The 17,560-nt window shown below is 40.8% G+C and overlaps 1 protein-coding gene across 1 annotated transcript in view; it reads left to right on the plus strand.

Annotated features, from left to right (window-relative positions):
* The window catches only part of TTC27 (tetratricopeptide repeat domain 27), a 138,176-nt gene that overhangs the window by 37,631 nt on the left and 82,985 nt on the right, over positions 1-17,560 (plus strand). The window contains exon 10 of the mRNA XM_015428173.1: positions 15,671-15,784. Within this exon, the coding sequence (XP_015283659.1) occupies positions 15,671-15,784 (114 nt within the window). The remainder of the gene's footprint in view (positions 1-15,670; positions 15,785-17,560) is intronic.

A 17,560-nucleotide genomic window follows, 5' to 3' on the forward strand; every position in this document is an offset into this window, starting at 1 on the left:
TCCAAGCCCTCCTGTCTTCTGCCGGAGAAAGGGTAGCCAAGCTGTATCCCTATATTATATGGGTGTTAGAAAAAAAAATCCTGTTGGCTTTGGTTGTTTTAGGATGTGAAGGAGGGTACCATCTGGGGTCCAGTATCTTTTCTCCTGCTTTACTCAACAGTTAATGCTGTGAAGCTACATGCCACAGATGGTTCATGAGCAGTATTCTGCAAAAACAAATCTAATAGCACCTTCAAGCCGTGAATCTATTGCTGTAAGGGGAGGGCAGCCCCATCCAGTACAGGCTTTGTTGGGTGACCGTAGCCCTGTGCAGATGACTGGCCCATGTATTGACTCAAGTGCACTGGCCTCTCTTCCATGTGCTCACTGAGACATCTGCACAGTGCCAACACACAGAAAGAGTACACATGGGCACTTCCTCTACATGTTCACATTGTACAGATGACTTAGTGATTATTCAGGGGGCCAGGACCAATGTGCTCATGCCAGCTCTGCCTCTCTGTGCAGTGAGCTGGTGTGTAGATGGGTCGTCTGCACAGGACTTGTTGGTCAAAAACAACATTTTATTCTTCTCAGAAGAGGACATCAATTTATTTTTCTTCTTTAACAGTGCAGTCTTAAATCATGTCTTTCTAAGCCCATTGACTTCGGTGGATTTCGAATGGCATAACCCCATGTACGACTGCACTGTAAGTCTGTTGCTACCTCCAAACACTTACTTATGACATCCATTGCTTTGCATGAGTTGTTTGAAAAGGAGAAATAAGTTGAGTGTGTTAATGATAAAAAGGCTTCAGATAATCCTTCTCATCCATAAAAGTCTGAGATTGTATGCATTCCACCTGCTCAAACACTTTGCACCAAAAGGAGATATTTATAAAATGGCTAATAGTAGACTGCCTGAGTCTAGGTTAGGTTTCTTTTAAGAGACATGTCACAACCACGTCCTTCATTATTTCAAATATATCCAAGCAATGGTGTGTGTATGTTAAGAGACGTCAAGTTGCTTCTGATATATACTGACCCTATGAATTCATATATATACTATGACCCTATGAGCCCGCATTGTGGGGAGGGCGGGGTATAAATTGAATAAAATAAATAAATAAATAAATTCATTACCTCCAAAGCATCCTATTGTTAACAGCCTTGCTCAGGTCATGCAACCTGATGGCCGTGTTTCCTTGACTGAGTCAATCCATTTTATGTCAAGTCCTCCTGTTTTCTTACTGCGTTCAGCTCTTCCTAACATTATTGTCTTTTCTATTGAGTTGTGTCTTCTTGTAGTGTGTGTTTGGTCATTTTAGTTTCTAGGGAGAGTTCAGGCTTGATTTGATCTAGAACTCACTTAATTGTCTTTTTGGTGGCCCATGGTGTGCATAAAACTCTCCACCAACACCACATTCAAGTGAATCACCTTTTTATTTACTTCATTTATAGCTTGCCTTTCTCACTGGGAATCTAGTGGATTTCCTGATTCAGGAGACTTTCATCAGACAGCAGAAGACATCCAGTTACAGTGTGGTAGAACTACAATTACAGAAATTCGGAAACAATGTCAACAGAAAACTGCCAAAACACATGACATACCATAAACAATGCAGAGAGTAGATTACAAAGGTACAGGACAGTGCATTAAAAGCAAGATAATACAGACAATAAACATTGCAATAGATTACAATCCTATTAGTAGATTCTAATTCTCAGCATAATACAATCTGTGGATACTTAAATCCATAGGTTGGGTCCAAATACCAACAAGACAGATCTTTCTATAAACTTGAGAAAGCCCTAGGTTTTCAGAAAATTCTGAAATTTAAAAAAGTGTATTGGGAAGTTAACCTCCCCCCCCCCCAAATAATAGGAGTAGCACCTGTAGCTTTAAGAAACTAATGCCCATTCAATGGCTGTTGCTAAGCAATCACCGTAGTGTTGCTAGCCTTCAAGCCTTGATTTTTGTGAGTGAATTGTAGGGGGAGTGGCCAGGGCTCTTTCCAGGGCTGTTTTGGTCTTTGAGGGAGCAACTCATCAGGGCCATGCCCACCAGCAACCACCTAATTTGCATGATTCGTCCAGGCCCAGCTGCTTGCTACTGTTCAACAGCAATGACACCAGAACAGTCAGTGTGGTGTAATGGTTATCTGGGAGACCCAGGTTCAGATCCACACTTTGCCCTGAAATTGCACTGGGTGATCTTAGGCCAGTCACACACACACACACTGCCTAACTCACTTCACAATGTTGTTGTGACGATAAAAAGGAGGAGAGAAGAATGTTGTAAATAATAAATATAGCTGAAGATGGGAGGCACATAAATGATTGCTGGGTGGGATGGAGAGAGGGAAGCAGGGAAAAAAGGAAAGAGGAGAGAATCTTGGAGCTTTCAGGGAAAGGAAAGAGGAAATAGTGGGAGGGAATAAGATGCTCCCTGTAAGTCCTTGCAGGACTCTCACTTTTTACCTTATAGAAGTGCCCTTCTGGACTGTTCCACTACACCGTAATTCTGATCCCTATATTGAAACGCCCTTGTGAACACTTCTGTTTTGCACGTTCTGTGGAATGGTAGGAGTATGGCCGCCTCAGGCAGGTTGTTCCACAAGGTAGGAACCACAACAGAGAATGCACGTGTACGGGCAGTTACTGATCTTGTTTGCAGGTTGGCATCCTCAGAAGGCTTTGCTCAGATGTACTCTTAACATTACATGGCTGTGCTGCATAATCAGTGGAGCCCAAATCAGAGCAAATGCAAGTGATTTTTATCAGTCAGAATACTTAGCTAAGTGGTCTTACATGGTGTAAGGTACCTTCATGTGTGCAGTGATCTTTCTGTAACATCAGGGGTTGCTGTTCTCCCACTATCAGATCATAGTGCCCAGTACAGGTAATGAAATTAAGCATATGACCCGCTGAGTGTGTCAGAACCAAGATACTTAATATGTATTCCCAGGCTGTGCTGTTGAGAGCAGCACTCTAATCTTGCTTTAAATGTGATACTGTATTCTTTGTTAATGCCGAATGTTCTACTGCAACAAGTCTGGTAAAGCTTTGACCATAAATTTTGGCCATGCTCCTTCTCTCAGCTGGATTACTTTTTATTTCCTTAGACTTCACAAATATATTGTGCTCTATGTCATGCAAGTAGATATATAGTTATCTAACAATCCAGAAAGTTTAACAATGTAATTTTTTTGGAAAACAAGGCACAACTCTTGTTCTCTTTTTCTTTTGCTTGATCAGTGTTTTATCTGGCAGAATCATGGACAACTGGCTGGTGTGAGCCCAAAGATGATCTTCCTCTCATTTATTGTTGGCTGACTATATGTTCTCTGAGTCATTTGGTCAGGAAGACTGAGTTCTTTATATAATGAAAGCAAGTTTACAGCGGAGCACTGTTTGATCTGGCATATCATTTTAGAGCGGTGAAACAGTTTATGTAGAACAAAATCTTATTTCTCATAATGTTTTACCTTCCTTTGTCCAGTCTCTGTAACTCTGAGGTACTCTAACATGGTATTAAAACTGGCATTACTGTTTTGGAGGACAGCTTACTTTAGGTGGAATGAGTTTTAGAAGTGGGAACCCATGAGGATTGTGGCAGTAGGAGAAAACCCATTTCTCCCTATTTGTTCCTCTCTGCCACTGCCTCTAGCTTTTCTTCTCCTGCACATCAACTGTCCCCTACTTGACCTTTCCTTCTTCCACCTCAAGCCTTGTCTGCCTGATTTTGATGTTCTGCAAGTGGGGTTGGTATCAGCCAGGCAGGCTTCTCTGAGGGGTCCCCAAAAGATGACAAAACTACTGGCCTGTTTCTGATACCTTTTTCATCTCTACCAATCTAAACTCAGTCAAGCCAGGCAGGTGCTTGGAGCAGAATCTCTTCTGAGAATATTAGAATACAAGGAAGTGAAGAAGGCATTATTAAGTTAATCAGGACCAAACAGTACAGTTAATATTTGAATCATGGCAAGAAACAAGTTGACATCAAATGCAGCTGTTTTGTGGTTGGTGTAATGGCTTCCCTTTGGTCCACTCACATAACTAAATGTGTGAAGTTGCCATGCAGTCTATAAAAGCTGCCTCATGTAAATCACATTAAGTTATCCAGTCTAGAGGTTTCCAAGAGGCATACTGGTGTCTCTGTTGTTCTTTTGGAGTGACCATAGTTAGAATTAGCTATTGACATTTCCATCTTATCTGAGCTGAGGTTCACTCATCCTCAACTACTCTATCACTGCTTTTGTACAACCATTCAGAAATTCTACCACCTCGCCTGGCTCTCTTGGCAGGGATAACTGAAGTAAAAGGCTCTTCTGCTGGTATTGTGGTGAAGGAAAGTGCTGTTCTTAGTCGAATGTATCTGCAGAGTCCAGCCCCCATCCAGCAGTTTCAGATGGTTGTTTAAGAGCATGGGAGACAAGACAAAACCCTGCAGAAACCCACAGGGCACATCTAGAGGGGCTTCCCCTCCGTGTAGTGGTTAAGAGCGGCGGACTCTAATCTGGAGAACTGGGTTTGATTTCCCACTCCTCCATATGCAGCCAGCTGGGTAACCTTGGGTCAGTCACAGTTCTCTCGGAGCTGTTCTCTCAAGAGCAGTTCTCTCAGAGCTCTCTCAGCCCCACCTACCTCACAGGCTGCCTATTGTGGGAAGAGAAAGGGAAGGAGAGTGTAAGCCGCTCTGAGATTCCAAGAGAAGGGCAGGGTATAAATTCAACTCTTCTTCTTCCCTGAACTGTTCTGGAGGAAGAATGGGATAAAAAATGTACATTTTGAAAAGATTGCATATATTGAGTGGTTGCTTTTCTTGGGGTACCAGTGCATACCTTGTTCCGTTGACTGTACATAGATGGAAGGTTCTTACTTTACATAATTTTCATGAAATGAGCAAAATGGGTGTAACAGTTTAGCAAGACAAAGTGTGATTTTACATATTTTCTCTAGCACTTCCTTGTTCAGAACCTCTTTGTTTTCAACAGTATACTCAAGGGAGAAAGTACTGTATTAACATGGACAAGCCAGCGATCACCTATGAAATTCCTTGACTCTGGCACTGAAAAGTTAAACTCCTTTTCATATAAAGCCAAGTTCCTAATTTATTGCTGTTGAGATTGGGCCTTAGGAAATGCAGACTGATGTACTGTGATGTGGTATGGAAGTCTGTACTTGAATGGCTTCAGGAACTGGTCCAATCTAAACACCTGGGAAGGGGAGGACAGTGCTGCAGTCAAGTTTAGCTGAAGTGGTTTTCAGCCATAGCACAGTGATATGTTTGGAGTCAGGGACATGTTGGTAATATGGCTCTGCTCCATTTTAAGTGAAAATAGAAGCCATGCCTTGTTTAGCTTTTTCCTGAAAACAAATTTCTTAAAACAGGGAAGGAATCCATTTTCATGACATATAAAAAATTTAATTTCAAGTCTTTCGGTGAAAAGCATATTCCAGAACTGAAATACGTGCATTTAAAGTCTGTCAAAAATAAATTACGGTTCCCAATAGAATTTGTAGGAGTCTGAGGAAATGTCTGATCTTGGGTTGTGACGCCTGGGCACTGTTTTGCTGAAAATTAAGTTCAAAAATAGTGCTAGCTGGGCCAGAATAGCTTGATCAGATCCTGTCCTTGACCATAAACAGAATGAATGCCTATTTCAGAGGGGTTATAGGAGATCTTGCAAGAAAAAGCCTAGAGACTGTTCAAAGACAGCCAAAGATAAACTGATGGCGGCAAAAGTGTTGGTACCTTACTATGGCCCCGGTCACATGAGAGGTTTTGGGCCGGGAGAGGGACGGATTGGGGGCGCAGCAAACGGGCGCGATCCCACCGCAACATCTTGGAAGTGTTGCGCACCCGTCCCCGATCCGGCCCTTCCGCCCAAAACGCCGCAGCAAAAATAAACCATCTACCGAGGTGGTTCTTCCGGCAAGGCCACATCAAGGCTCCTGGCCGAACTGCGCATGCTCACACATGCGCAGTTCGGCAGCCTCCCCCTCCCGACCGTGGCTTCCTCCCCGGCATCTGATCGTGCCGGGGAGCAACGACGCCGCGGCTCAGGGGATCCGTGGGATCCCGCCACGGCGTCTCTATTTTGGTGCGGCTCTGATTAGCCGCACTTTACCCGTTGTTTTTTCTGCCATGTGGCAGGGACCATCGTATAATTTTTGTTGTAGAGCAGTTTACTTCAGCAGATGTAAACTGAAACTGTCCAGAAAACATAGCGATACTGTTAGTGTCTTTTCAAATTGCGGTGGTGCTATCTTGGTTATATTTCTTCTAAGGGAGCAGGCTCTTAGGTCAGGAGTGTTTTTAGATTCTAGCTTTATCTTCAGATACTTTTATGGCTTCGAGTGCTTCTTGCCAATTTAGGTTGATTTGCCAGCTGAGCCCGTCCTCGGGAAGAATGAGCTTGCTGCAGTTATCCATGCCCTATTTACTTCATTAATATTCAGCCTTTCTCCCAAATGGGAATCCAAAGTGGTTTACATCATTTTTCTCTCCTCCATTTGATGCTCGCAACCATTTTCCTCTCCATTTGATGCTCCCTCTAAGCTATGGAGTCTTGTGAGTAAAAATTCTACTTTGTGAGCAACTGGCATTAAAGTTGTGAGCGAGTGATTTGGCTACTGCAGAAATTAGTTTGCTCTGGAGCCATCCTTTCTGAGCTAAGGCAAAAAGGTGTGAGCCGGAGGCTAAAAAACTGTGAGCTAGCTCACACTAACCCAGCTTAGAGGGAACACTGCTCACAACAGTACTGGGAGGTAGAGTAGGCTGAGAGTGTGTGACTAGCCCAAGGTCACCTAGCAAGCACCTAGCAGAGTGAGGATTTGAATTTGAGTCTCTGAGATTCTAGTCTGACACTTGAACCCACTGTAGTGGGTCCTGGACTGTCTGTAAAGATGTTCTTGGAAACTCGCCCAAGTGTGGTGGTATGGGTATTGACAGGAACATACCAAACCAACTATTGATTTGTTCACATTGATTGCCAATTTGGTCCTCTATATTGATTGCCAATTTGTTTTCAGGTGCAATTCAAATTGCGTTTTTTAACTTTCAAAGCCATGCAAAATCTGGGTCCTAGGTAGGAGGACCATGCCTCCCATATGAATCTACCCATCCAGTGAAATCTTTTTGAAAAGCCCTTTTCCTGATAGCCCTGCTTTCTGAGTTGAGCCCTTGGTGGTACCGCATGGTGGCTGAGTGGTGGAACTACATTTCTAGAGCGCTCTTGTCCTCTGTTCATCAGATGCAGTGTGTGTATGTACATAACTGTGTGATCGTGCATGCCAGATGACAAACTTATTGTTTCATGCTGCTTTTATATGAAACTCTTGGTTTTGATTTATTGTTGCTGATCTTTTGATTATATGTTTCAGTTTGAGCATGCTTACTTGAGACATAAGTTAGTCTACACTACAGATTCCAATGCTTACTTGAGACATAAGTTAGTCTACACTATAGATTCCATAAATTAAATGTGTTCACTTACCATGCTATTTCCTGTTTTAAATGTTTATTCCAAGTTTTTAAGATATATAAACTGCTGTGCTTTACTGCTGTTTTTATTTTTAATAGCTGGTTTGTTAAATTCATACTGTGATTGTCTCTTTAACGTTCTGTAAGCCACTTTGAACAGAAGAAAGCTGTGTGTGTGTTAACACCACCCTTTGTCTTGGTTTTTTTGTCAGTGATCGATTAACAAATCACCTAAAATACCAAATCAAATCAGCAGTTTTGTACTTGTGTTCTTGACTAGCAACCCTTCATTTCTTTGACTCTGATTACAGAAAGAATTTTTGGTAGTGTATGTCTGTCACTCATTGGGAAAAGATTTTTTAAAATCCCACAGGACAAACCCAAGCCATTCAACTGACATGAAAATAAAAACAATAGAAAGGGTGTCATGCTTTGTTGCACTATGTCCATGAGGCTGACATGCAGGTTCAACATTTGTATTGTGGACTTTGCCGATGATAGTAAAGACTTTCTAGAAAACATTACATTATGTGCTAGTAAAGGTGGATGGTTAGTAGAAGCAGATCAAACTAAATGAAACATTTGGGGGAGGATAATTAGCACTTCTATGTTGTTTTTGACCATACAGAGTAAAATGATCAATTTTGTTATACCTTATACCATAACCTGAATAATAGATATGTATACAGGTTATTTATAACAGCACCACTGGCGTTATAAGAGACAGACAGCTGTGCATACATTATGCTTTATAGTGCCTTTGGAATCCATGGCAAATTAATACATCGTGGTAAATGCAACCTGGGTATGGCAAAGGATGTCTGCTTTATTGTGCCCTTTAGGAATTGAAGAGGGGGCAGTGCTGTGAAGTACATTGATGTGTTTTGGTCACTGTGTTGTTTAAAAGTGCTTCAGCTATTTTGTATAGTGCAGATGCTACAGTACTTGGTGTGCTCTTTGTCAGAGTCTACTCTAAGAAGGTTGTTATGCAAGCTGTTTTAGGTTGGTCCTTCCATCAGTAGTTATTCTGCTGCGGGGAAAAACCTTCAGTTTAGCTACACCACTATTTAGAATGTACAAGTGGAGATCCATGATATTTGTGGAGGATCCCTTCCCCCTTGCCTTTATTTCACCCATTGTTACCGCTGGACCTAGTGCAGCTCCCAGCCTCTGCCACCAGACCCACCAAGGCCCCCCCCACCATTGCTGTGAAAAGCAAGCCCCTCATAGCTCTCAGCCTCCACCACCAGACCTGCTGAGGCTTACTGCCTCATGTTGATGCTTCCAGCAAGCCCCATGCATCCCCCAGCCTCTGCTGTTGGGCCCACTGAGGCTTCTGCCCCCCCCAAAAAAATACCAGCAGCAAGCCCCACACGGCTCCCAGCCTCCGCTGCCTGGCCCGTTGAGGTTTCTTCCCCTCACAATTGCCAAAGATGCCAGTGAGCCCCATGTAACTCCTGGGCTCCACCACTGGCCTGCCAAGACTTTCTCCCCCCCCCCATCAAGTCTGGTAAGCCCCGTGCAGCTCCCGGTCTCAGCTGCTGGGCCTGCTGAGGCTTCCTTCCCTCCCCCGATGCTGCCAGTAAGCCCTGTGTGGCTCCCAGCCTCTACCACCAGGCCCACTGAGGCTTCCCCCCCCATCGCTGCCACTGCTGTCTGACAGAGGAGGTAGGTGAGTTGTCTGCATGTGCACAGGTGGCACTTTTGTTTGGGGGCAGATTTAAACCTCCCAATGTTTTTTTTTTAACCTTTTCAGATTTTTCTGCAAACCTATGGAGTCCCCCAAGTTTTCCAAACTATCTGTTTTTAGTCAATGCTGGCCCGATCCATTGGTTTAGGTACACACAGATGGGCCCACACTTGACTATAAGATATATGATTGAGAACTTCTAGAATGGATCCAGACAGCATGAGTTGTAAATGCCATTTGATCACTGAAAGCAATCTCTTTTGTGATGTGATGCGCTTATAAACACATATGCTTACCTGGCCGCTATACTGATGTTATGGCACTGTGGGAGAAAAAGTTGTGGGGTTTTTTATCTAAAAAGGAGAGAGGAGGGAGGATTTCACCCCCTCCTCATTGCAACCCCCTGACCCGTGTGCCATTCATCCATACCAGTGCTGTAAGCCCAGGATCAATCTTTCCAGGGCTCACAAACAACTATGGGGGGGAGGGGGTAATACAAGAATATCTGTGTATCTTCCATCAGAGCTTTGTAGGACGCAATATTTCTAAACAATCTGCGATATAAAAACAGCATTTTTGAGATTAAAGTACATCTTGTACTTTCTGTATAGGATTAGCTGGACCTTTGGTCTAATCCAGCATGGCTATTTTTAATGATGTAATGATGGAATTTTGCACAGAGACTACAAGACAAGTGGGAGCAAATATTTAAAATACTGTTTTTAATTAAACTGTCTCTTTGTGCAGATCATATTGGAGTCCTACTTTATTAACATGGGGCAAAATTGGTAGCGTTAGTTGTGGTTAAGAGCTTTAAGCTCTGGAAGTGTTCTTTGTGGGATTAATTTTATAGACAGAAATGAAATCTAAATGTATTCAAATGTGAACAGCTTTCATGTCTTTGGGATAGGATAGGAATCTTGCCCAAGGGAAATGAACAGGGGAAGGATATGCCCATGTTGAAACAATGGTTGGTTGGTATTTTCATACCACTGTGTTTTAGAGGACCTTTGAAATCTAAAGCCAAATAATGCAAGTTGTTTACTTTTCAAAAAATGGCAATATTTACACTGAGTAAAAAGATGTTCTTATATTTCTTATTAATATGCATTCTAAAAAGTCGTTGCATGTAACTAGTACTTGCTATTTTCAGTTTGCTTGCAACAGATAAACCGTCTCAGTCATTTTATCGAAGGAGGCATTTCATGAAAAGAATTTTTCATCTTAGAGATGGTATAGCACACAACAGGTTGTGTCTTGCAGTCTGGGAAAAAATAGGTAATATACAAAGTTTCCATAGATAGAGAGATGGTCTTAAAACATTAGGAAATGGTGCCCATGATACATCCATGGCATATTCTCTCCCAAATTGAAAGATGTTTTATGAAGCCTTTCTTGAAAGATCGGTTTGTTTCTTGGGGCAGCCGTTCAGGAGTTGTAACTTTGCGCTTGGATAATAACCATGATGGCTTAGACTAATGGAAACTTGGTATCAGTCCAGCATTTTTGAAAAGACCATTAGAATCCAAAATATCTCTTGTTTTCTTCATTCTCTTTGCCTGGCTAACAGAAAATTTCTGAAATCCCCATGCAGCTGCAGTGCCATATAATACTGTAAATTGTCTCAGTAAATTAATTTGCTTATCAGTCTGCATTGTGTTGGTGACTATCTTCATGCTCCACCCCCCCAGCTGCTAACACTAATGCATTCTTATGTACGAAATGAGAATAAGAATGACCTGATTGCGAATGAGAAAACTGAACAGTCTATAATTCATGACTGCTGACCCCTTAAGAAGTTTATTCCCTTTTGCCTATTGAACTGGCATATAGTAATGAAGGAAAGTATAATATAGAAAAGGAAAGTATAATGTAAGGATCAGTTTTTTCAGATTATACAACAAATACATAAAACTATTTTCTTATGCTACCCCACCTTCCTATTTCATTGTGGGTTAAGCACATGCAAAGATCTTGCTGTTTGTATGTGTGTAGTATTTGGAATGACATTACTTACTACATTAATTCTCCCATGTTTGATGCATCAATTTAAGATTTAGAAAGACTGTATTTAATTGAACACGTAGTACCAAAAGCATGTTATTAAAGACAGATTATCAGATTGTTCAGATTAGAATGTATAAGGTATCAGGCAAAATATTATTTGGTGGTTATCATGATGTTCTGGGATGGCTAATGGCAAAAGGCTAGAGGGTTAAGACAAGAGAAACAAGTATGCTAAAAAAACTGGAGGGGGGGAGAAACAAAAGAGCCTGCAGGCCAATAAAAGTTTTTCAGTAGTTAAATAGTTGCCTTATAGAGCATGGAGGTAACTGAAAGCGACAAGAAGTAATGACTTCTAAATATAACAGAATGGAAAACAAGTTATAAGAACAGAGAAGCACTGAAGCAAGTTGATAAAGGAACTGGCAGAATTACCTTTTCTGATGGATGATTGAGACTTACTGATTCCTGCCCCAAAGCAGTTGATTGGTGTTAACCATGGAGATTCTTTCCTTCTCTGCTACTATCATTCATTCTTCATACTGCTGCTTCACAACTTTTAGGAGGAGTCCCCATGCTTGATGGGTACTATGTATCCGTGCATAGCTCAGGATGCCTTTGGCCCCACTCCAGCCCCCTGTGGTACAGCTCCACTGGTGGCAGCAGCTCAGATCCCTGGGGCTGCCACCATTGTTAGGATCACCAACATGGGCATGGTGCTGGATGGTGCCCCCAACATCTGTATAGAAACTGTGGTCTATCAAATGTTATATATGGGGTAGCTCACAAAGGCATGCTGGGATTGCAAGGATTATTTGACAGCTTTGTCATCTGAAATATTAATCATGTGATTGCTGTCTATTTGATGGCCTTTTCACATCCTGCTGGTGTAAGTCAGTAAAAGGACAATTCTCAGCCGACTGAACTAATGAACCAGCATTTTTATCAATGACAACTTTTAGTATCATAGAATCATTCATGTATGAAATAACACAAGCTATTGCACAACTGAAATAAAAAAAACACCAGGTCCAGATGGGTTACCTGCTGAATTTTATAAAGTATTCACAAATGAAATTGACATGCCCCTGAAATTGACCATTCATAATATAGTAGAACAAAATAGGATTCCAGAATCATGGAAGGAAGCCTTAATTACCTTACTACCCAAGCAAGAAGCAGATTCAACCCAAATAAAAAATTACAGACCAATCTCACTGCTTAATTCAGATTATAAAATTTTTGCAATGGTTTTGGCTAGTAGGTTCAAAAATGTGTTACAAACAAATTATTCATGTAGATCAAACTGGGTTTTTGCCACAAAGACACCTCAGAAATAATGTGAGAACAATTCTTAATGTGCTTGAATTTTATGAAACACACAATGAGAAACAGATGGCTCTCCTGTTCCTCGACGCCGAGAAGGCATTTGATAACTTTAGCTGGGACTTCATCAAGAAAAACTTGGAACATTGGGAATGTGGCGGGGGATTTTCTAAAATGATTGAAGCAATATACCAGCAACAGGAAGCTAGGATTATGGTTAATGGGGACCTTACACAGAATATTCAGATAAAACAAGGAACGAGACAAGGGTGTCCTTTACCCCCTTATTATTTGTGTTTACAATAGAAATATTGAACAATATGATAAGGGCGGACCCGTTGATTAAAGGCTTGGCAGTTAAAGGTGAGCATTTCAAAATCCAGGCATACGCTGACGATATAGTCTTCATTTTAGAGAATCCAGTAGAGTCGATTGAACAACTCCTATATAATATACAAATATATGGCCAAGCAGCAGGCTTGAAGATAAACTCTTCAAAATCTAAAATATTAACGAAGAATTGTACAAATGAAATTGAGGTACTGCTTTCTAGAAAATCAGGATTTACAATTACTAAGAAAATTAAGTACTTAGGGGTATGGCTAACTAATAGATGTAGTTCCCTATTTGAAAATAACTATGGGAAAATGCTGACTGAAATTAAAAAAGATTTGGAGAGATGGGAAGGCCTCCAAATATCATTACTAGGTAGGGTGGCTACAATTAATTCTTCCTAGAGTTATGTTTTTGTTTCAGACATTGCCTATTATCAAAAATCTAATTTTTTTTAAAGATTTAGGGAAGTTGGTATCTGCCTTTATTTGGCAATCCCGGAGGCCCAGATTAAAAATGAAATTACTACAAGAAAAACGTGAGAAAGGTGGGCTGGGCCTACCGGAATGGCAGACATACTACAAAGCGGCTTCCATGGTATGGATACAAGAATGGGCAACATTAGCAGATAGTAGGCTGTTGAAGCTGGAGGGACATGACCTCCCGATGGGTTGGCATGCCACGATTTGGTATGATAAAAACAAGAAAAGTTTTAAACTCACTATATAAGGGCTACATTATTAAAGGTTTGGAGAGATATTAAAAAACAATTTTATACTAAGGTACCAAGGTGGGTGTCACCTATTGAAGCCTTTGTGTTGCCAACCCTTTATGAATATGAAAAGAAAATCTGTTATGAAGATTTGTTGGATAGTAAAAATGAACTTAAATCAACAGAAAGCTTGAAAGATAATAACATGGAACTCTCCTGGTTACAAATATTTCAGGTGCAAGCAAGATATAGGGAAGATAAGAAACAAGGTTTTTATGATAAACCCTCTGAAATAGATAAAATCTGGATCGGTCCGAGGAAACAAACTATAAAAGATCTATATAGAATTTTGTTGGAAGCTAAAATGAAAGAAGAAGTGGTGAGACAGAGCATGATGGCATGGTGTAAAGATTTGGGTTACAACATAGAACTGGATAATTGGTTGAGGATATGGGACACTAATATGAAAATTACAAGAGCAACTACTTTTAAAGAAAATATTTATAAAGTGGCCTTGAGGTGGTACTTGTACCCAGCTAGAGTGGCAAAATTTCCAGGGGTAACCTCAAACATTTGTTGGAAATGTAGACAGAATGTTGGTACCTATATCCACATGTGGTGGAAATGTAACAAATCCAAAAAATACTGGAAAATGATAAATGAATTATTGCATGAAATAATGGGAGTTAATGTCCCATTTCAACTAGAACTGTACCTTCGTAATATGATCCCGGATGGTTTTGGGAGAACAGAAAAATATTTGTTGTTACACTGTATAACGGCTGCTAGGATTATATTCGCCAAATATTGGAAGAGAGAAGAAATTCCGGGTAAAATGGAGATCATACAGAAGTTTTTTGAAGTTGCCGAAATGGACAAGATTTCTTGTAGACTGAAGGGAGAAGATGATGTACTTTTTGAGAAGAAGTGGAAAAAACTGTATAATTTGAAGTTAAAGGTGGAGGGTTAAAATTGAGAGGTAATGAGATAAATTTAGAGCTGGTAAGGGGTCGTATGCATATCTGTGATACAATAGTGGATTAGCTTTGATGTTTATCTATGTTTTAAAAATTAATAAAGATTTAATTTAAAAAAAATAGAATCATTCATGTGGGGATGTAAGAGCTTCTCAAAAGACTGATTTTGAGAGAAACTTTGTACCATTGGGTAGCTTCCAATGGTAAATGAAAATATGGTTCTTTTCTATTTTTAGTGGGAAGGACGTTGTATTGAGACTTCAACTGAAACTGAGGGTGTAAATATTTAGGTCAATAGAGAACAACAATGTATTTGCATGTACATTAATATTTGCACCAGATCAATGCTCCCTCTAAGCTGTGGAGTCTTGTGAGCAAAAATTCTACTTTGTGAGCTACTGGCATTAAAGTTCTGAGCGAGCAATTTGGCTACTGCATAAATTCATAAATTAGTTTGCTCTGGAGCCTTCCTGAGTGAAGACAAAAATCTGTGAGCCAGAGGCTTAAAAACTATGAGCTAGCTCACACTAACTCAGCTTAGAGGAAACACTGAACCAGATCCATGAAAAGAGATTCATTCTGGTTTTTGTTTGTTTTATTTAACAAAACAAATAGATTTTTATCCTGTAAATCATGAATGAAGCAGTTTGTGGAAAGGTCTTGGCCATCATACCCTTTCCAATAGATTGAAAGGGGGGGGGGGTTAGGAATGGAATACAGAGTGGGAGTTTAATCTGGAGGTCAGAGTAGGTGATGATCACCTTACGCCTGCCTGAGCATTTCCATAAATGAAGTGTGAGCTCACATGAAGTGGAACATTATTTTTCTCTGCAGCTGAACCATTTCCTGCACCATTCCCAGAAGTTCCTCAGTCCTCGATTTTAGGAGGGAAGGAACAAACCCCATTCATGAACTGTGCTCAGTTTACAGTTCAGAGGATCCGAGTAATAATTGTCAGCGTCTTGCTGCACATTTTGTTGTATTGGCACAAGTCTTTGAATTCACCTATCAGTGATCGTATTGGTGAACTGAAGTTCATATGATGCATCTCAGATGCACTGAGGTTCATGGGAAAAGTGTATCCGCTTCCCACATTGTTGAAATAAATTCAGCTTTTTTTTGTTTTTGTATTTTTTTTTTGCCCCCCCCCCCCCCCCCAGTGTCTTCTTTCCCAACCAAAGTTCTGGGCAATTCAAACTTCTGCTCTGCTTCTCCGGACAAAACTTGAGAGAGGAAGTATTCGTCGAGTGGAACGGGCAGTAAAGCAAACTCAGGTAAGACTTTTTTGATACACAGTCCAATTTCTCTCCTCTCTTTCTATTGCTAGGTTTGACAGTGCTGGTTGTGAAATGCTTTCTTTCTTTTGCAATATTAGTTCCTTTTAAAAAATATTTGATTCCATTTCATTCTGTAATATTTAAGTAACTCCTGTATTTTTAAGTATTTGTGAATGAAGGACATTATTTTCGAAGGTGGTAATTTTTTCCATAGGTGAACACGAGATTCCCTGAAGATTAAATTAGGGTTTTGTCCTGCTTGCATGTTTTTAAACCATTAGTTGAAAGCATCGAAATAGTATATACAAAATAAATACCTCACAGAAGAGTCAAGAGGATGCTCAGTTAGGCTGTTGTATCTTTTAATTAACAGAGAGGGTCTGTTAATTTCCCTCTGCTGCTGTATTGTATGGATTCTCAGAGTAAGGGATGTGACAGTTATCTGTGTAGTTCATCTGTGGAGGATCTCTTTATGTTCTTAGATAGCTTTTTCCATAAACTATTCAGACAGTTGAAATACCTCATGCATTTTCCATATGTACACTTCCATCCATTTTTAAGTCATTTCATTAATTTCAGTGGCATGTAATTTCCAAATAAATGTGTTCAGAAGATTAGACTTGTCAGCTGCCACAGCCAGCCTTTCTTGATAATGTCATTAACTATCTTTGGATTAGATCCTAACAGTTCTATGGGCAGAAGTGGAGAGCAAACAGTTACTTTGGAGTAAGTCCCATTCACTCTGTGAGACTGTGAGGTTTATAAAGTCCTGTAGATACTGCTAAATATTATGTTATTTCATCTCCCTCAAAGGCTTAGATTTTGTTTTGAAAAGGAGTCGGTACACTACAGTAATAGTTTGCAAATGAACGCTCACTTTGTGTGCGGTAGATATGTTATACGTTTTATTTATCTGTGTAAAAATATTTTAATGCCACCTTTCCACACAAATAGGGTCCCCAAGGTGGCAAACACAAAAACATTTCAACAGCATTTAAAGTACTATATAAAATAATTCTATAAAACCATATAAACACACAATGCCAAAACCAGAGAGGAGGGCCAATAGCAGTCATTCAAAGTATGCCAAACAAAAAAACTTCTTCACACACTGGTGGAAAAGAACAATAGTGTGAGACAGAAGAAGCTCCCTGGGGAGAGAGTTCCAGAGTTTTGACGCCATAACCCAGAAGGCACTTTCTTGAGTTGTCATCTTTTTAGCCACAGAGGAAAGCCTGAAGCAGGGCCTCCAAAGATGACCAGACTGGGTGGGTAGGTTCATATGGGAGAAGGCAGTCCTTGGGGTATTTTGGTCCCAAGCCATATAGGGCTTTAAAGATCAATACCAGCACCTTAAATTGAGCCCAGAAGCAAATTTAGAACCAGCAAAAAAGGAATAAGACCCACTCAGGTCAGTGCTCTCACTGCAGCATTCTGTTCCAACTGTAGCTTCCAGACATTCTTTAAGGGCAGCCCCACGTAACCCCATCCAGAACAGGACATAGTTCAATGAAGCTGTGGGCTATGCCGTGAAGGGCCACCCAAGACAGACAGGCCACAGCAGAGAACTCAGACCAAGCGTGATCCCCTGGAGAAGGTAATGGCAACCCACTCCAGTATGTTTGCCAAGAAAACCCCATGGACAGTATCAAAAGGCTAAAAGATATGATGCCGGAAGATGAGCCCCTCAGGTGGGAAGGTGTCCAATATGGTACTGAGGAAGAGCAGAGGGCAAGTACAAGTAACCCCAGCAAGAGTGAAGCGGCTGGGCCA

The sequence above is a fragment of the Gekko japonicus genome, unplaced genomic scaffold, assembly GCF_001447785.1.
Source record: "Gekko japonicus isolate JY-2015 unplaced genomic scaffold, Gekko_japonicus_V1.1 scaffold1694, whole genome shotgun sequence".
NCBI classification, from domain to species: domain Eukaryota; kingdom Metazoa; phylum Chordata; class Lepidosauria; order Squamata; family Gekkonidae; genus Gekko; species Gekko japonicus.